Source organism: Apodemus sylvaticus, chromosome 5 (genome assembly GCF_947179515.1).
Source record: "Apodemus sylvaticus chromosome 5, mApoSyl1.1, whole genome shotgun sequence".
NCBI classification, from domain to species: Eukaryota; Metazoa; Chordata; class Mammalia; order Rodentia; family Muridae; genus Apodemus; species Apodemus sylvaticus.
Window position 1 is genome coordinate 32,989,891 of NC_067476.1, and position 20,433 is coordinate 33,010,323.

The following is a 20,433-nucleotide window of genomic DNA, read 5'->3' on the forward strand; positions in this document are numbered from 1 at the left end:
ACATCTTTGCTAATATGTATATATATTTTTTTTTTCTTATAGTCTCATTCTAAGTGACTGTGAATTGGTGTCTAATTGTGGTGCCTGTTTCATTTCTTTAATTGAAAATTATGATTCTTTTTTTTTTTTCTTGAAGATTTAGTCACATTAAGGAAAAGGGAATTGGTGTGAACGAAGACTTGTGGAATGAAGCACCTATTCCGGATATGTGTTTGAGAGAAAGCACTTGGAGCCAGTTTTAACCCCTTGGAACTTTCCTTTCAGGTGGCCTCTATGCAGTTTATCAATATTGTAGTCCATTCAGTAGAAGACATGAACTTCAGAGTCCATCTCCAGTATGAATTTACCAAATTAGGCCTGGATGAATACTTGGATGTAAGTATGGCTATCTTTCTTGGTGTCATTTTAAGAATGGATTCATTGCCTAGTCTCAGAGGTTCATTTGCTTTAGTAATTAGAGAATGCCTAAAGCGTTATGTGGTCCCACAATTGCCATGCTAGTTACCGAGAACCGATGTGAATGATGGAGTCTGCCAGCAGAGCTGGATTTCTTACAGAACTCCTGGGACATCTGTGGGCCTACTGCCTGCAGCCTTTTATTTCTGGAGTCAGACATTTCTCGGAGTATCACTGCAGGCTTCCTTTGCTTTTGAGCTCTGTCTGGGTCAAGTCTCATTGCATCTTTACCAACACTGGAGAACAGTTTTTGTTTTGGGCACTCTTGGGAACCTATCTGAGCGGGCAGCATCTAGCTAAGACGGTTGGTGAATGAGTTGATGTTTAGAGCATTAAGAAGGAATAAGGAAAGGACATTAGAGACTTCCTCCTGAAGCCATTACTTCTGCTTAAAGTACTTGTTGTTTTTGAACATGTTTTTGCTTCTTTTTTTTTTCCAAGTCTTGATTTTTATTATTTAAAAAAGCTGCATTTATTTTGCTTTCTGACTCTGAACTTGTGCCTTCAACACTTTCACCACAATTTTCTGCTCCTCAATAAGGAAAGCCCGCTTGATCCTGTCACGGACGCACTTGGCACACATGGAGCCACCATAGGCTCTGCTGACGTGCTTCTTTTTCTTAGACAATCTCATAAGGACTTTGGGTCTCACAGCATGAACCCCTCGCAGTTGGCCACATGCCGATTTAGGTGCCTTCCCAACCTTCTTGGTGTAAAGGTAAACAATCCTGTTGCCAGGGGTTTGAGACAGCCTAGTTTTGTTAGAGGCTGTATTGTAGGAGAGCCTACGACGGTATGTCAATTGCTGGACCATCCTGAGTGCCTCTGAGCACCGTCCCGAAAGAGGTGTTTTTGCTTCTTGAGAGAAAGTAGTTTAGTTTCTTTTTCTCCCTGACACACAGATGTGCCCAGCCAGTTCCCTGAAGTTCTCCAATAAAGAAACAGAAAGTATATGTGGTACTCATAGATGTCCTCCCTGTCTGTCACTAGGGAGCATGTGTTTTCCCTGTCTTATGTCAATGGTGCAGTTGAATTTGGAAGAGTCCTGGTGGTAGGCCATGAATTGCTGACCAAGATTTCATGGTTTTCCAGATACGGGAATGATGGAAGGGCTTCCCTGGGCTGTGTCCAGACTTCAGCTGCCCCTGTTTGTTAGGCATGAATCCAGGAAACCCCATACCTTGCACCCACCTTATCGGTGGGCAGACTGTATTGATATATTGACCCCTTTCCACCCCTGGCATGGTTTGGGACTGGGGTTTGTCTTCTTTCTTCTTGTGCTTCACAAATTGCAGGATTTGAATGAAAATCTGGAGTGCAAATTCTCATTCCTGGTGGAGGTTCAGTTTTCTGAGGCTTTACTTTGGATTCTAGGTGTCATAGCCACTAGTGACATTGGTGCACATCCCATAGCTACTGCCACCCCTGGGGAAGTCCCTTATTGCTCCCTCTCTGTTGTCTATTCTTTTTCAGCTCTAGATTTCTGTGTCTTTGTTTCATTTCTGACTTTTAAAGTAAGATGGAATATACTCGGGTTTAATTTAACAGTTTATTTTAAACTAAGAGAAAAAGTATTTTTCTTAAGAAATCATGTAATCTGAAATTTCTCTTAAAAATACCGCACTCGCCTCCCCCAACCCTGTACTTGGTCAACTATGTTACGTTGGCTCTGGACCCTCATGGATAGAGGAGGTCATTAGAAGAATAATATATGCATCTGATATACAAATTTTTTATTTGTTTACAAAGACAGCCTTTTTTTGCAAGCGATTGTGGATATGTTCATTCACTTATTGGCATCATCCATATGCTAGATATTATTCTGGCTTCAGAGTCTCTGGAGTAATTTAGTAACTGAATAATCAGTAACTGAATAATTTAGTAACTGAATAACTGATTTCTTAGGCCTCTGGTGTCACCAGAAAAACTACTTCCTGAGTCACTTTAGTGTCCTCAGCCTGAGATATAGTGAACTAGAGGACACTTTCTGATTCTTGCTTTAGGGAGCCTTGAATTATACATTCAAGGCACTGTCTTAGGAAAGGAATTGTACAGGATGAGTTCTATCAGTGTGCTAAAGCTAAGTATGAGTGCAGTTGATGGCTCCTAGATAAATCTATTTGCTCCTAGCCACAGTCACCCCTCCCTAGATGCCCCTTAGATTTCACAGGGCTTGTAGTTATTCCATTTCAAACCCTCCTTTAATGTCCCTGTGGTTTTAAGTTTACTTACATAAAAAATGTTTTAACTTTAGAGTAGCAAGTGTTCGAAGGCAATCTCTCTCTCTCTCTCTCTCTCTCTCTCTCTCTCTCTCTCTCTCTTTCTCTCTATATCTCTCTCTCTGTGTGTCTATGTATTTGTAGCAAGTGTTCGAAGGCAGCCTCTCTCTCTCTCTCTCTCTCTCTCTCTCTCTCTCTCTCTCTCTCTCTCTCTCTTTCTGTGTGTATGTATGTGTGTGTGTATGTGTCTATGTATTTAGGAAATAGTATGGTCATACCCTCTTCATTGGAATATGCTGCAGTCCTCTTCAGGAGGATGAGTTAAACTCTTGAGGGGAAAGGTAGACTACTTGTAACAGATGCAGCGGCGTGGGAAATGACGTCCTGCGCCCACGGGTAGCTAACCCGTCGTCTCTGGGATCTTTGTCTTTAGAAGTTGAAGCACACAGAGAGTGACAAGCTGCAGGTCCAGATTCAGGCTTACCTGGACAACGTGTTCGACGTGGGAGCTCTGCTGGAAGACGCGGAAACCAAGAACGCTGCCTTGGAGCGGGTGGAGGAACTGGAAGAAAACATCTCTCATGTAACTGCATCTGGGAGAGGGAAATGCAGTGGGGGCCAGACGGGCTAATGCTCGCTTTTGTGGGAGGCAGCGAAAGGATTTGAAGTGGAGGAATGAGCAGAACTCAGAAGCTGTCTAGGTTCTTTGTAGGAGGGACAAAGCCCTTGCTCTGTCTCCACTTACCTTCCTGATCCATGTCTTCCAAGTCGCACTCTGGCAACCCTAGCTGCCAACACAGAGTAGGAAAGTTGACAGCGTAAGTGCAAGCCCCCCCCTACACACACACACACACACACACACACACACAGAGGGACTCTGGCCTCATCATGGAGTCTCTGAAGATGACCCACCTTCTCATGGTGCCCTCAGAGCCTGAGGGATAGGACTGTCTCGTGTCTAACCTAGAGGCTGTGAGATGTTACCATGTTGCATATTGAAGAGGTAAATGGAGAGCAGTATTTTTCAAAAACCCACACATCATGAGGGCCAAGCTGTTTTTTACCATTGCCCTGTAGTGACCCTTAGGCCTCTGTATGTGAGGAGAGTACTTACTGTACCACTGAGCTCTTGAAAACAAAATTCTTGAATTCTTGTCACAACAATTTACTGTGAAGTAAGTTGTCTCTATTTGTAAGAATATTATTTCTCTCTCTCTCTGCAGAGTGGTTTTGTTTCCCCGACATAATTTTTTTTTAGAATCTTGTATATGTTTATTTTATCCCTTACCATCACTGTGGAAAAATGGGGCTTCCCATGGCTTATAGTTAAAACAAGTTTGTAAGCCCAAAGTCCCCCCTTTGAGAAGCTCTGCATTGACTTGGTTGGCATCTGCTCAGTAAGAGAGTTTACGGGTTCAATTGTTTCCTTTAAAAGCTTTGTTTTCTTTTTCTTTTTTCTCTCTTTGAAATTAAACTCTAAAGATTTATTTATTTCATGTATGTGGGTGCACTGTCGCTGTCTTCAGACACTCCAGAAGAGGACATCGGATCCCATTACAGATGGTTGTGAGCCTCCATGTGGTTGCTGGGAATTGAACTCAGGCCCTTTGGAAGAGCAGTCAGTGCTCTTAACCACTGAGCCATCTCTCCAGCCCTGAAATTACACTCTTAACCTGTAAATCTCTATCTAATCTTCTGTCTTGCTTCAGTGGATGTCTTTGCCTGTTATTGTGCCCAATGGGGAGTCAAGAGTTTCTTGATTGTAGAACTTTATATGAAAACTACTTAGCACGCGGTTCCCTGTCTCATTCCTCCCAACCAGCCTTTCTCTACTGAGATTTATAAAAATAACTGCCATTATTGGGTAGTTTGGGCTGAAGAAAGCCATAGTACTTTGTTTAGCTGACTAAAATGATACAGCCATGTTTTTCCGATCAAAAATTTCCAGAAGCTTTTGCCTGGTGGTTCTTTCTTGGGCGTGGGAAGGTGGTCTTCCATTCTTCCTTCACCTTAATTTTTCCTACATTTAGCTCCAGGACAGGAGAGAGAGATGGCTATGTATGTTCAAACACTGAAAGGCTTTTATATGTTTTATGGGTTTTATAGAGGCCACATATACATTATTAATTCCTTGATAGAAACAAATATGTCTTCAGAACCATAGTATACAAATTAATATTTCCAGAAAATAACTTTTGGAATATATGCAAGAGTTTGATGGGTCTCTGGTTGACTGGGAATATAAGATTCTGAGGATCAAGGACCAGATTAGAGTGATGTGCGTTGTGACTCTGTTTCCTCGTCACAATTTCACAGTTGTCTGAAAAGCTGCAGGACACGGAGAACGAAGCCATGTCCAAGATCGTGGAACTGGAAAAGCAACTCATGCAGAGGAATAAGGAACTGGATGTCGTCCGGGTAAGTGTGCGGGTAGCATCCATCCAGATGGGCGTGCCAGGGCTTTCCGTGCACGCTAGTTCTTTCAAGGCTGGTCCAGTGCAGAGCATGTTCATTTCAGAGGAATGCATTGATACCATGTATTTATTGTAAGCATTTCAGAGGCTTCCTCAAAAGCAGTCATACTATATGTGTACAAATGTGTGCATAATCATGAACATCAGCTTCCATATTTCCTTATCACAGAGATTGGGAGCATCGATGGTTTCCTATCTAGGGGAGGCTGAGTTGATTCTGAGGGTTCTCCCTGTGGTTGTGAACAAAAACAAAGCACAGAATCACTTCTTTCTGCCTGTTTGTTTTCATTAGGACTTAGGCCTCATTGATTGTGTTTACTTCGCTTTTACTCAAAACCAGATTTAGTGGTTGCTATGGAAACAGTTCACAGCACAGGTTAGACGTAAAGGTATTCACCAAAGTCCAGTGCATTTTATTATCGCATAATACTAGCCATTTTGTTTTACCTTACTGCCATTTTGCCTTACGTCAGGCAGTTATGGAAGTCTGAATCATCTGCATCCTTGGAGCTGTTCGGAACATAAAGCCCATATGCCTAGAGGGCTGTCAGACTCTTGGCTTGCTGTCAACACCAACAGTTGATGTGATGGCACATTTTCTGTGATAGTTATCCTGGCTGTGTGTGCTGTTTGATATTCTGACACGGCCTACAGTTAGCTCTGATAACGTATTTCCTGGCACACCATCAAGACAAAGCTGTAGCATATGGGCTTCATTCAAGTCCAGACCCTCAGATGACAAATAATAGACAGAGTGTAGGAGAGACTGTTCCCTGCCTGTTGGGAGTGAGAGATAACTCTTGCAGAGGTCCCAGGCCATAAGTTCAGTTCCGCATAGCCGTTCACACCAGAATAATAGAAGCACCTAAAATGGCCTTTGAATTGAAATTTTTTTTGTTTTTGTTTTTGTTGTTGTTGTTGTTGTTTTTCTAGACAGGGTGTCTCTGTATAGCCCTGGCTGTCCTGGAACTCACTTTGTAGACCAGACTGGCCTCGAACTCAGAAATCCGCCTGCCTCTGCCTCCCAAGCGCTGGGATTAAAGGTGTGCTCCACCACCGCCCGGCTTGAATTGAATTTTAACTTTGCTTTGTACTATAAACTTTGAGAAAGCTAAGTAACTGGTGGTGGGAAGCTCTGGGTTGTTTTGTTAAATGCATGGCCAAAAGGGAAGATGTTCCAGCAATGGCTGTCCTGCGCTCCATCTGGGAGCTCTCATAAGGGCCAGAGAAATCAGGCGTGCTGCCAGCTTCTGGTCACTCTGGCTTTGCAGTTTGTTTGCTTGCTTGCCTATATATCTTCTGGTGACGGGGTCTCAGTGTGTAGCCCTGACTGGCCTGAAAATCATTGCAAAGATCAACTAGGCCTCCACTTCCACAGTCCTAAGATGAAAGGTCTGCATTACCAACCCAGCTATTTGCCGAGGTTTTAATCATAGTCTGATTTCTATCAAAGCCTGATTTAGGGGCTTTTTGTCTCTTGTTAGTCAGCTTGTATCTAGGTGTTACAGATACGTTTTATTTTATAATTAGTAAAAGAAAGCATGGGGAACCACCGTGATACCCATGGGATGTTTCAAATTCAATTTGTGGATAAAGTCATCTCTGGTCTGTTCTCTTTCGCCTGCGGGGAAAGTGGCACTAACTCCACTAATTAGATGGAAAGGATTTCATTAACAGCAGCCGACGCTAGAATACATTGCTTGCATTATTAGCTCAATTGATAATTATTACCAGGACTCCTTATGTTCTGGCTGAATCCCACAGTTTCCTAGAACGCCTGAGTGGTGTTCTTTCTCCACCTGTTTCCCTCAGTTAACTTATCCAGGTTTACCTGGGAATGTTCTATGAAGTCAGAGACCCGAACATGACTTCTTTTGCAGGAAATTTACAAAGATGCAAATACCCAGGTCCACACGTTAAGAAAGATGGTCAAAGAAAAGGAAGAAGCCATTCAAAGACAGTCTACCCTGGAAAAAAAGATTCATGAACTGGAGAAGCAAGGGACCATTAAAATTCAGAAGAAGGGAGATGGGGACATCGCCATTCTGCCAGTCATGGCCTCTGGCACAGTGTCCACGGGGTCAGAACTAGCAGTGGGTAACTATGCAGGACCAGTTCCAGGGGCCACCTCTTCAGGACCCTCAGTCCCTCCTCCCCCACCACTACCTCCGTCATCAGACACACCTGCAGCAGGTAAGATGGCCTGGTGGGACGGTAGACATGTCCTTTCTTAAGCACTTTCCCTTATCTTAAGAAAGATTCCATTTTGAGGAGCTGGAGAAAGGCTTAGTGGTTAAGAGCACTGCATGAGTACAATGTCTCTCCTAGACACCCACGTTTGTCTCCCAGCACCCACAGAACGTGGCTCACAACGACCTATAATGCCTACTCCAGAGGGAATGCTCTGGCCCCTGCGGGCACCGTGCCCACGTGCACACCCGCGCATGCATTGGATACGATAGATTACAACAAGAGTTTGTATTTTGAGATTGACTTTTCATGTCACTTACGTTAATAATAGTTTCCGGTTTCTCAGTAAGGACTGTTATGTTTTGTTTTTTTGTGCTTTTTTTGTTTTAAATTTCATTTAAAAATTGTATTTGTTTGTTATTGTTCTGTTTGAGTGGTGCACGCGTGCCTGCGTGCGTGCGTGCGAGTTTGTGCGTGCGTGTGAGTTTGTGCGTGTGTGTGTGTGTGTGTGTGTGTGTGTGTGTGTGTGTGTGTGTGTGAGTCTATACCACAGAATGCTTGTAGAGATCGGTTCCACTTTTATGTGGGCAGACAGGATCTAGCCAACATTACCTGACGAGCAGTTTTCTTATGCTTTATATGCCTGTGACATTTTGTTTCTTTTCTCCAGCGCAAAACGGACCAGCATCACCACCTATGTCCCCACCTCCTCCCCCACCACCTCCACCCCCTCCCCCGCCCCCTCCGCCCCCTCCACTCCCAGGTCCTGCTGCTGAGACTGTGCCAGCTCCTCCTCTGCCCCCACCCCCACCTCCCTCTGCACCCCCACTGCCTGGGACTTCTTCACCTACAGTAGTTTTCAACTCAGGATTAGCAGGTGAGAACACAGGGTGGAAATGGAGGAGGCACTTGTGTGTGGAGCCCTGATGTCTCGCGCTCTCTCTGGAGAGCTAAAGCTGCTCTTTCAGCAGCTGGATCTTTCTCATGTCCCTTAGAAGGACATTCCTGCTAACGGAGACAGCAAAGGGGAAATTGTCATACATGAGAGACACTAGGGCAGGAATCCTCCGAGTAGCATTTGTCACACTCTTCCTTGTCATCTAGTATTTCCACTGTCTCTACCTGCAGTGGCCGAAGCTCTGAACTAGGTGCTAAAATTGAGAGTTATTCTTTTTTTAGTTGTTGGGAGTGTCATCTGTAGAGAAGAACAGGGCGCAGGGTCGCAGGCATGTCTTCTGAGCATTTGTAGGTGTCAGGATTTGCCAGAGTAATTTTAGGCTTCAAGGGGGAGCAACAGTGACTTTTTTTTTTTTATGATTTGAAAAGCTTCCAAATAATTCATGTCCTCCTGCTTGTCAGGAGGTAAGGGTGTGCCCTACCTTACTGGAAGGAGAAGAGGCAGGGGAGGGAAAGGAAGGGAATTCTTCCAAAGCCTTGAAATAAGTTACTATTTTTGAGTCTTGCAAATGAAATTTTACTCTTTACTACTGAGCCATTTCAGAGTGTCGCTGAGCGTTTGGAGTTGTTCTGAGGTCCTGCCCCTGTGACAGTGGGTAGCACTGTGCTGGGTTTATCACCTGTGCTCTAGGGATCTCTGCTCTGAGCTGCCTGTCCTGTGATACTGAGTAACTGCTTTGAGGTTGGAATCCTTTGCTACTGGGTAGCTTTCTCTGTAATAATTGGTGGCCCTGCTTGGAGGTAGCAATCCCTGCAAGGGATACTAAGCAATTCCCCTTAGAGGTGGCTGTTACATTGAGTTCCAGCTCTGAGGCTGCCACCATGTGACACCAGGCAGCTCTGCTATTGGGAGACTTTCCTAGTGATACTGTATAACAGTCTTAGTTTGCTTTTGGTTATTGCTGTGATAAACACCCTAAGCAATGCATCTTGGGAAGGGAAGGGCTTATTTTAGCTTACAGTTTATCATGAAGAGAAACTAGGGCAGGATTTCAAGGCAGGAAGCTGGAGGCAGGAACTGATGCAGAGGCTGTGGAGAAATGCTGTGGACTGGCTTGCTCTCCGTTGTTTGCCCAGCCTGCTTTCTTGTACAAGGACCTAGCAGTCAAATAGCTCAAAATGAGCTGGAACCTCTTACATCAATCAGTAATCAGTAAATTGCCTCACATCTTACTTACAGGTCAATCTTACTGGAGGCATTTTCTCAACTGATGCTTCTTCTACCAAGATGACTCTTAACCTGTGTCTAGTTGACAATAAGAAACAAACAAACAAACAAACTGAAAACAAACTAAAAAAGGAACCAATACACTAGCACTGCTCTGAATTGCTGCTTTGGACTACTAGGTAGCTTTGCTCTAACGTGGCTGTCTGTCCCTGTGATCCTGGCTAGCGCTGATCTGAGGTGACTGTCCCTGTGAGACTGGGTAGCTCTGATCTGAGGTGGCTGTCTGTCCCTGTGATACAATTAGCTCTGTTCTAAGGTGGCTGTTTGTCCCTGTGATACAATTAGCTCTGTTCTGAGGTGGCTGTCTGACTCTGTGACACTAGGTCTCACTGTTCTCCAACTCTCTCAGTTACTGTGAGCTGCTGTCCTGCTGCTACCCTCTAGTTCAGCGGTTCTCAACTTGGGGGTCACAACCTCTTTGAGGGGGGAGGTCGAACAACCCTTTCACAGGGGCCACATATCAGATATCCTGCATATTAGATATTTACATTATGATTCTTGACTAGGCAAGGTATAGTTATGAAGTAGCAATGAACTAATTTTAGGGTTGGGTGGGGAGGGAGTCACCGCAGCGCGAGGTGCTATGTTAAAGGGTCTCAGCATTAGGGAGGTGGAGAAGCCCTGCTCTGGTTCCAAGGCTGTGGAGCTCTCTGTAGTATCCCAGCCTAAGGGACAGTCTTTAGAGGTTTCTTCTCAGTCCCTCCAAGGCTTTCCTCACAAGCTTTCTCTGCTCCCCCACGCCCCCAAACCTCCTTGGAGATAATTTCTCCAAGTGACTCAACCCTTTCAGCCATCCAAAAGTTTCTTTGTTTTGTTTTGTTTTGTTTTGTTTTGTTTTGTTTTTTTCAAGACAGGGTTTCTCTGTGTATCTCTGGCTGTCCTAGAACTCACTCTGTAGACCTGGCTAGCCTCGAACTCAAAAATCCGCCTGCCTCTGCCTCCCAAGTGCTGGGATTAAAGGTGTGCGCCACCACAGCCTGGCCATCCAAAAGTTTCTTAAAGCAGATTTGCCCACCTCAGATTCTACTGTTGTTGTAGCAGCAACATCTGTAAAGTTATCAAGGATCCAGAGATCCTTTTTCAATTTCTTGGTAAATTTGTGGCTTATTTTTACCCTTCAAGATCTTCCATGTTTACCACTTTCTTCTAGAACTTTTATTGCTTCCGAAGAGGAAAGGTGGAGGCGAGTCACCATGGAGCTATTGGATTCTGAATGTAAATAACAGGCCTCATGTGGTCTCTGGGTGTCTGCTCTGTCACCGGGTCATGCCTGGTGACCCAAAATGGATGCCACCATTGTCTTGCGCACCTGGGTCACTGACTAAGCTTTCCTTGTAGCTCCAGATGAGCCTTCTCTGTGAGATGCGTCTACCACGCCTCACCTGGAGCTGCTGCTTTCTCCATTGCTAACCTGCAGTCGAGCATCCGCTTGCTTTCACATGAGCTAAATTAGCCCAATGATGGCATTGGCAGGGAAGTGGGCTGCGGGCCGAGGCTGCGAGTCCGAAGTGTCTTTCTTCTGGACGGCCGTGCAACCATTTTGTATTAAGCCCTTGCAGCCATTTTGTTGTTAACTTTGTTAACTCTAAGGTGTTTTAAATTTATGGTGCAGAGTTCTGTGCTCAGCTGATTCCTGCTGCGCCCAGGAGCCTCACAGGTAGATGTCTCCATTGTTATTGTGCACAGTAGAATACCGTAGGTGGGACTGAAAAAGTCCTCTCATCTCATTAAGTGTCTGCCAATAGTTATAAGGTATGTCTTGTTTCATAAGATTCCAAAGCCCTAAGTGTTTCATAATTTGGGAGTTGGCATTTTCTGCGAGGCCTTTCATCTCCCTGTTACTCATCCTTAACTCCGCTTCCAGTTCAGCATAACTGAAGCTAATTTTGTCAGATATTCTCCTTGCGTGACCAATGATTTTCTCTCTGGAATCGAAAGGCCTGAGAGAATCAGGATATCTCAGCAGAAGTAAGAGACAGAGCTGTCTGCTATACTTTATGCCTAGCTGAAGTCAGGAAACTTTTCCTTACTTGAGTTGAAAAGACCCTTCCCTTACCGCAACCCCACCGCCCCCACCCTTTGGATGAAGGGTCAATTAGAGAAAGCCTTTGCCCGTCGAGGTCATTGGCTATCTCAGTAGAAGTAATTTCCCATTACTTTGGGAAAAACCCTTAGTCGGTAGACCCACCATGACAGGATATCTAGCCATCTCTGCAGTGGGCAAGAGAGGACACAGCAGGGAGTCAGGAGGAAGTCCCATAGTGTATCTGTAGTTGAAAAAATTCTATAGATTTCTTAAAGAAAATGTTAATGATGTGATATAGTCACTCACATTGTCAAGTTGAAGACATCTTCAAGTCAAACGGACCAATCTGATTCCTTTCCTGAGGTCGGTCACCTGTGGATTAAGGCATTTTCTACTTCCTTGACTGGGGGGGGGGTGTTTTAACTCTATGGCGCAGAGTTGTGTGGTCTGCGGCCCTCGTGATCCTCACAGGTGGATGCCTGTGCAGCTGGTTGGCAGCCTTCTCTTTGCTCTGAGAAGATATGCTCGAATCCTCTCAGTGTTTGACTGTGGCTGAGCCTGTGTTATTGAGACCTTGTTTGTAGCCTATGGGACAGCTAGTACAGTTCACTATGGCTGCTTGGGTCCCTTACAATGAAATGTTTTGTTTTGTTTTCTCTTTCTCCCCGGGGGGTGGGGGAGGATACAGTAACATAAACAAAAGCACAAAGTGAGTCTTCACAGGCAGGAGAATGGATTTTTGGCTTTGTGCTGCTGAAATGTGTCCACAAAGCATGAAGCTCTATGCTGAGAGTGTTGTGAACTGCTGGGCCACTGACTCTAACTGTATCTAATATCTATCTATATATTTTGTATTTTCTGTTCTTTCTGCTTCCGCAAAAGACGGGCCAATCAAGCTTTTCTGTAGGTCGCTCCGCACCAAGCGTGTTGAGTATTTCCCGTGTGTTCTGTCGGTCACCCCGTGCCTTGACATCTCTCCATCCCGTCCTACTTCGAACCACTGCATTTGACATTGTGTCTCCAGCTAGTCTGGGTGTTGGCTGACTGTGACTCCAGGTTTGCCCATGTGCTTCAGCTGAATCTGTACACCTCCTGCAGGCATGGCCTCGGATCCAGAGGCCGTGTTCCACTCCTTCCCTTAGATAGAGGAATGTTTCTTTCTTAGCGTTCAGTTTTCATAGTCAGTACTAATTTTTCCACTCTGACTGTATTCTAAGGAAATCAGGAGAATGAGGGGAAATGGTTGGCCGTACCTTACCAGGACCCTCCCACTGCCCCTGGCTCTATTGTGTGGAATAACCACCCATTTAAAGCTACTTTCTTTAGTTTGAGTCCTGGGGTCACAGTATATGTCCTCGACACCTATAGGCCCTGCTGTCTGCCATACTTTATATTTCCTAGCTGAAGTCAGGAAATTTTTCCTTACTTGAGTTGAAAAAATACCTCCTCCACCATCTCCCTTACCACAGCCCCCCACTCTTTGGATGAAGGGTCAATTAGAGAAAGCCTTTGCCTGTCGAGGTCATTGGTTCTCCTGGGTAGTGTAGACCAAACGTTAAGTGTGACCAGGAATCTAACACTGTTGATAATGGTGCCACGTCTGGTGATAGAACAGCCTGTTTTGGCAAAAGCTGTGTCTCTGTGTTGCTGCATGCTTCTGTGTGGATTTATCTGATGACATTCCTTCTCGTCCTATGGCCTTGGTAACTCTGGAGGAATGAGAGGCATTAGCTCTATCCTTTTGCAGTAAATATCCACGGAGGCAGGGGGCTTTTCAGAGAAAGCTCCCGTCATCTTTATTGTGTTCTATCCCAAAGCATTAACTTTCTCTCCCCTTCCCTGCTAATGATGGTGAACAGTGACGCTCATAGTGGGCAGGTGGGGGCCCTGGACAGGTTTATATAGGGGTGTATATAGCTAAGTGGTTTGGAAAGCCTTGTTTACAATGTGTAATAATATATAGAATGGTAAAGCGTTATCTTTTAGGTTTGTTTTTTTAAAAGGAGAGGCAGTAATACCCTTTAGCCCATAAATAGTAGATCCAAGCCTCTCTATTTCAGTCCATTTAAGAAGGCCACTGATGATGATGTCTAGATAACGGACTCCTTTGGGGCACTGTGATTTCTGCGGAGGCCCTCTGTCTCCACTGGTCTCTGATACAGGCCATTGATGCTCCTGGTCTATTTGAAGTGGCTCAGTAGCCAGTGCAGTCCCTTCCTCACAGTCACCCACAGGAATGTGCCTTCCTGGCAGGTTAGGCAGTCCTTCCTCCCTGCAGTCTCACACCATCCTGTAAAGCTTATTTATAAACATATATCCGAGGACTAAAAGGCAGGGCAGTTTTTCCTTTCTGCTTTCTAGTCGCATTGTCTCATACTGTATCTTAGAAAGCAATAGTTTAATGGCCTCAGTTAAACCAAATAAACTCAATCCCCAGCCCCTAGACAGCTTTTGTAACACTCCAGTGTCAGGCTCCCGGATGGGGACCTTGAATGGCTCTGGCCGAGTCCAGGTGCTCTCTGTGTGTATCACCACCCAGGTGCCTCTTGCCGTCTTCCTCCAGCGTTAAAGTGTCATCTGCAAGGACTGTTGTCTTAATGTTCCCCAAGGTTACGAGGTTTTAGACAGGACTTAATTTGCTTTTCTCTGACACCTTCAGCTGTGAAAATTAAGAAGCCAATCAAGACGAAGTTCCGAATGCCAGTGTTTAACTGGGTTGCCCTGAAGCCCAGTCAGATCAACGGCACCGTCTTCAACGAAATCGATGATGAGCGGATCCTAGAGGTACCGGTCTCCTCGCTTTTAGACTAGAGGTGCAGACTGTGAGGCTTGCTGGCAAGCATCAGGGATGTTGTGTTTCTGTACTCCAGTGTGAAGAAGTAGGCTTGCACTATCAAAAAATTAAAATGGACATGATTTTTATAAGAGGTTTCTAAAGCTATGCCTAATAAATTAAGATAACAGTTTGAATATCTTAAGTGTTTAGCACCAGAGTTAAACACTTAGAGGTGGCAGTGTTAAGAGCACCGACTCCTCTTCTGAAAGTCTTGAATTCAAATCCCAGCAACCAGATGGTGGCTCACAACCATCCGTAATGAAGTCTGGCGCCCTCTCCTGGAGTGTCTGAAGACAGCTACAGTGTACTTACATATAATAAATGAATAAATCTTTAAAAAAAAGTGTTTGCCACCAATTACATGTCTGGCACAACCATGCCCTTTAATTTATAAGAACATAGACAGACTTTTGAACTGTGCTGGTTAAGGAATTGGTAACTATACTGACCATCTGGCTTCATGGACTTAGCCTGCGGGATATATCTATGTAAATCAATTGTCAAAAGCAATGGAATTGAATTGGATTGTGAGAATCAGTAGTTCTCTGGACATTCACTTCTGACTAGGAGATAGGAGAACTCTAATAAAAACAGGAAAAATTCAGCAAGCCATGCAGGGATAAACACTCAGCATTATGGGAGGCCTTTCCTTAAGGGAATGCCTAAATGATGAGACTTTTGCTAAGGGACAGTGAACGATGACTTAATTTTAACGTATGATCCAATTTGACAATGCCCTCCTTCTCTAGGATTTAAACGTGGATGAATTCGAAGAAATATTCAAAACGAAAGCCCAAGGTCCTGCCATAGATCTTTCTTCAAGCAAACAGAAAATAACACAGAAGGGATCAAGTAAAGTGACATTATTAGAAGCAAATAGAGCCAAAAACCTTGCTATAACTTTGCGGAAAGCCGGAAAGTCTGCCGACGAGATATGCAAAGCTATCCATGTGTAAGTTTCCAGAATCCTGGGCAAGTCAACCTGAGCAAGCTCAGCTTAAGGAAGAACATAGGTTACAGGTCAGCAGAGAACAGAATGGTGCGGTAAAATCCAAGCATCAAGATGGAGGAACTCTTGGTAATCCCCCTTTAGAGCTCTCCTTGCTTTGGAACTAAGATGTTAACCCCAAAGCACTGCCCCAGAAGGTACCCAGGACAGCGTCAGACCCTCTTGTCATTTGTCAGTTCAGAACAAGAAGGTCTGGATTGGGACAGCGTTACTGTCTTGTTCTGGTCATATGTAGAGACCTTCAACAGGGCCCACGTAAAAGAGCTGAGTGGGGCAGATCGTGAATAAAGGGAGAGATGGCAGCCAGCTTTGGAGGATCTGGAGACTTGCTGAGTCCACATTTGATGGCATCTGTGGAATGACAGAGTCCAATGCCAGCCGCAGACATGATGCAGATACAGCTCTTAGTCCATGACAACAGGAATGGAAATTCTGTGATCTTAGTACTTTCCGGTCATTTTAAACAAGGATTTTTTCCCCCCAATTTATTTATAAATTGTACAGGAGGTAATGGCTTTGTTTACTTGTTAGAAAAATCTTCCCAATTTTCTTGTAGCCAAAATGATGTTAATGCTGTTTTAGGAAATAATTTTTCATAATTTGATATTTTATAGTTTTTGACTAATAATCTTACCTAACTCTAAGAAATTATTTGCTCTAATTTTTGTGTCTTTAGCCAAAGACATAATATAATATAGTCTTCTGAAGTCTTTTCTAATTTTCAGTATTGAAATGTGCTATGCAGTCTCGTTTATAATCTCATATATCTTGTTTGCCATACTAATGAATGGACAATTCCTGTTTGTTTCCTTTTTTTTTTTTTTCTGAGGAAAGATTGTCTGGAGAGTACAATAGAATTAAGCAAATACTTGTTTCAAACTGAGCAAACATTTGCCTAGACCTGATATTCCTTCAAGGAATGTATATACCTACGTCAAAATTATCCATATAGAACAGAAATTTTTTTTAAAGATTTATTATATGTAAGTACATTGTAGCTGTCTTCAGACACCCCAGAAGAGGGCGTCAGATCTCATTACAGATGGTTGTGAGCCACCATGTCGTTGCTGGGATTTGAACTCAGGACCTTCGGAAGAGCAGTCAGTGCTCTTACCCACTGAGCCATCTCTCCAGACCCCTAAAACAGGAATTTGTCTCTAGAGAAAGTAAAATAACTTCAGAAACATTTTTCAAAATATACCAGATGTTCTGTAACTGTGCAGGGGTTTTCTCTATGAATTATTTCACAGTCCCTTGGACATGCAGACTAGTCTGTGTTCCAGCATTAAAATTCTGTCTGCTGTTCTCTACTCTTGATTTCTAAAGGCTAAAGCTACCTGGGAGCCCTCAGGTAAAAGCACCAAACCTTGAGCATGGTCTGGGGTATCAGGACAACTGTGCTCAGCTGGGACCATCACCATGGTGGGACTTCCACAGGACAGCTGTCAGAGTCCTGGGCCTGTTGACTTAGTGGGAGAAGAGCTGGATCGGATGGGCGCAGATCACTGATACGGCTACTCTGGTTTCAGGTTCGACTTGAAGACACTCCCGGTTGACTTTGTTGAATGTTTGATGAGGTTCTTGCCAACTGAGAATGAGGTCAAAGTGCTCCGACTCTATGAGCGGGAGAGGAAGCCCTTGGAGAACTTGTCAGATGAGGACCGATTCATGATGCAGTTCAGTAAGATCGAGCGGCTCATGCAGAAGATGACCATCATGGCCTTCATTGGCAACTTCACAGAGAGCATTCAGATGCTGACTCCTGTGAGTTGACCAGCTCTGGCGGGGGAGGGGAGGGGCACACAAAGGTAGAGCCGTTCATTCTTAATCATCTCTGTGAGCGACACTCCGTGCAATATGGGTTCTAAAGAGTCTCTCCAGAACTTTCTAGATTACATTTGGAATTAAGCTATAGTTTTCGCCTCGTGAATCCAAGTCTAGGAATATAACAGTTCTCCCAAAAGGATACTGTCTTCTGTGTTTGTGGGTATCTTCTGTGTTTCAAGTAGCAATAGTACAGAAGACACTAAAAACAAGCTCTCATTGGCAAGACTAGAACGGTTGACTCTCATTCCTAAAAAGAACTCAGCATCCATCTTAAGTGAGCCATAGGCTCGAGCCATGCCCAGGAGCCACTGACATTGCTAGAGGATGTTTCTTCTTTGGCCCTATGCTGAAGTAGATTGTGGTGATGGACAAATACAGAATAGTCAGAGCCAGGCATGGTGGCGCACGCCTGTAATTCCAGCACTTGGGAGGCAGAGGCAGGAGGATTTCTGAGTTCAAAGCCAGCCTGGTCTACAGAGTGAGTTCCAGGACATCCAGGACTACACAGAGAAACCCTGACTCAAAAAACAAAATAAAACAACAACAACAACAACAAAAGAATAATCAGTCATCTCATGCCCCGTGTTCGTCTGGTGGAGTCTTAGGGATATCAAAAGCATCAGTTTGTCCTTGGTTCTGTTTCTCAAAATAAATCTCAGTTACTGCTCCCAGCGGCATATTCGTTCAAAGCATGCTCAGAGAACTTCTAGAGAGTTCCATGGCTGCCTCTCCATTCCCTCCCATCCTTCACGCGCTTGGACATCTTCGCTGATTTAAAAGTATAAATTGTGTATGAGTGGAGGTGGTGCACAGGGAACTGGATTATGCCAGAGAGGCTAGTCACTCCTACTGAAATCTCACTGGCTACGGGTTGGCTAGAGATGAACGGTTTCCCACGTACTTGTCACTGTGAATAGTTTTTGAGAAGAGCATATGTAATGCTAGCGTCACCTAAGGCATAGCTTTTACTTTCCAGCCAGTTTGCCTTTTTTTTTTAACCATCTTTCCCTGTCTTTTCTTCTTCCCATTGGAATCCAGCAACTTCACGCAATTATAGCAGCATCTGTCTCCATCAAGTCATCTCAAAAGCTCAAGAAAATCCTGGAGGCAAGTGCAGTTTTCTTGCTATGTTCATGGAGAGCTGACCTGACTGGCGGCCTTCCCGCACCCGGGGGCTGTCCTGATGAATCCTTCTTTTCTCTCTCTCTTTTTCCAGATCATCTTGGCCCTCGGAAACTATATGAATAGCAGCAAACGAGGAGCAGTCTATGGATTTAAACTTCAGAGTTTAGATCTGGTGTGTGAACTAAAAGGAATACGGGATCCTTGAAGGACTTACAGCTGCAGAGATCAAGTTGTGGAGGGAGGGTTCCTATCCTGGGAGGGGTTGGGAAGTGGGTCGGAGGAAGATCCTCTTATTGCAGGATGCTGAGTTGGTATACGTTTTCTGAAACACCATTTGGCAGGAACGACCCTTTTACCCAGTATCCCATTTCTAGGAATCTTTTCTCAAGAAGCTGAATTATAAATACTGCATTTTATTGCAATAATCTCAAGTTCCAGGGTGATGGAAAATGACTCGGAAGACAGCTAATAGAGGGAACCATTTAAACTAAATTGGGTATACTTTTCAGACAAATAGATAATTTTGTTTAGAAAAAAATAGAATATAGTTCCACATGTATACTTAATTTCTACTTTTCTGCATGGACAAAGTACAGACCCTTGCAAAGTTATCCTTCCTGCATTCTGTCGAGGCTGTGCAGGCCTAGTGTGGCTTCCAAGTCAGGGAAGACATAGTTAATTGATAGTGTCATAACACACACACACACACACACACACACACAAATCATAATCTGATCAATAATATCTATGTAGGATTTGTCCCAAGATCTTCAAGGATGCTAAACATCTCAGATGTTCAAGTTCTTTCTATAAAGTAGTGTAATGTGTGGATTTAGCATAAATATAACCCCTAACTTTTAAATCATGACAGGTTCACATATAATACCTAGTACTTATGTCGTGCTTTGCAAGTAATTGTTTCATGGGGTTATGTGTCACATAGTCACAAGAAAATGTCCGTACTAAGGCCAGCTTGTTTCGTAATAGTTCTGTCTCAGGTTGGTAAAGTTCACAGATTCAGAATACCTGGACATACAGAGAGAGAGGCAGCTATCAGAGTCCTGGATAGCGAGTAAGGGACCTGCTGCCTCTGGAGCCGCCTAGCACACCCGCTGGCTCCACCTTCCATCTCTGTGTTCTTCCTTAGAGCTAGGGAGATGCGTGGGTAGCAGATGCAGGGACGGGGCAATTCTTAGAAGCAAGATGAATGTCTGAAACATTCCTAGCTCAGAGGCTACCCTGGCATTTAGCACATCCTGTCAGGACACCCTCAGGCTATCTGAGCAGCAGTGAGCTGGTTCTCTACAGAGCACACTGACTCTCGCGTCTCCTCTGGGCATCGGCCTCCAGCCCTCCGTTATTTACTCGGGATGCGCGTGCCTTGCTCTCCCACCTAACCCATGTTCCCTTTGGTTTCCAGCTCTTAGACACGAAGTCAACAGACCGGAAGCAAACGCTGTTGCACTACATATCAAATGTGGTAAAAGAAAAATATCAGCAAGTGACTCTGTTTTATAATGAGCTTCATTATGTGGAAAAAGCTGCGGCAGGTACTGTTAGTGTTACCTTGGGTGTTTAAAATCATAACGAGGGAGTCATTCCAAGCCATAATACTCTTTAGAAGCCGCTGTAGGAGGCGCGATCATAGAGTCAGCCGTCCTGGGCTGGAATGTGTTGTAATGGTACCAACCAGCCCTGAGCAGTTAAATGTAGGTCTGGTAACTGCTGTCAGTGTCTTCTCTCTGAAGACTGAGATGTGCTTCTTCCATTGCCCATCCGGCACCCTGTTTGTTCTGTCACTAATGGATAGGATATGATGATGAAGACAGCCAGTCCTGACTGAGATATCCTTTGGTTGCTTTTTTGGCATTCCGCTTGCTCAGCTGTGCCACTTGCAGACACCGTATCTAAACTACCAGTGTTTCTTGGTTGCTATTTGCTTTGGCAGTTAACACTTTCTCATTTAAATTATATGTGACAACTAGATTGTGCAGGATACTAGCAATCCCATATTACCGTTGAGACTGATTGTAGATGTTATCGTGTGCAAGACCCAGCCAGTAATGACCTGGGGGAAGTAATAAAG

At 44.3% G+C, this 20,433-nt stretch overlaps 2 protein-coding genes across 5 annotated transcripts in view; one reads left to right on the plus strand and one right to left on the minus strand.

Moving 5' to 3' along the window:
• Positions 1-20,433, plus strand: part of Fmnl2 (formin like 2) — a 261,419-nt gene that overhangs the window by 226,445 nt on the left and 14,541 nt on the right. For all 4 annotated transcript variants that reach the window (XM_052182485.1, XM_052182484.1, XM_052182482.1 and 1 more), the window contains exons 11-21: positions 265-375; positions 3,109-3,258; positions 4,992-5,093; positions 7,030-7,342; positions 8,010-8,216; positions 14,210-14,334; positions 15,136-15,338; positions 16,925-17,159; positions 18,261-18,329; positions 18,439-18,519; positions 19,768-19,897. In XM_052182485.1, coding sequence (XP_052038445.1) covers positions 265-375; positions 3,109-3,258; positions 4,992-5,093; positions 7,030-7,342; positions 8,010-8,216; positions 14,210-14,334; positions 15,136-15,338; positions 16,925-17,159; positions 18,261-18,329; positions 18,439-18,519; positions 19,768-19,897 — 1,726 coding nt within the window. The remainder of the gene's footprint in view (positions 1-264; positions 376-3,108; positions 3,259-4,991; positions 5,094-7,029; positions 7,343-8,009; positions 8,217-14,209; positions 14,335-15,135; positions 15,339-16,924; positions 17,160-18,260; positions 18,330-18,438; positions 18,520-19,767; positions 19,898-20,433) is intronic.
• LOC127685369 (60S ribosomal protein L34-like) lies at positions 900-1,311 on the minus strand. The gene has a single exon (XM_052182488.1). It carries the CDS (start codon positions 1,268-1,270, stop codon positions 929-931), a length of 342 nt encoding a protein of 113 aa, XP_052038448.1. The 5' UTR covers positions 1,271-1,311; the 3' UTR covers positions 900-928.

Excerpts from the sequence above, each read along its gene's own strand:
- LOC127685369 (XM_052182488.1), bottom strand. The coding sequence starts at position 1,270 with ATGGTCCAGCAATTGACATACCGTCGTAGGCTCTCCTACAATACAGCC.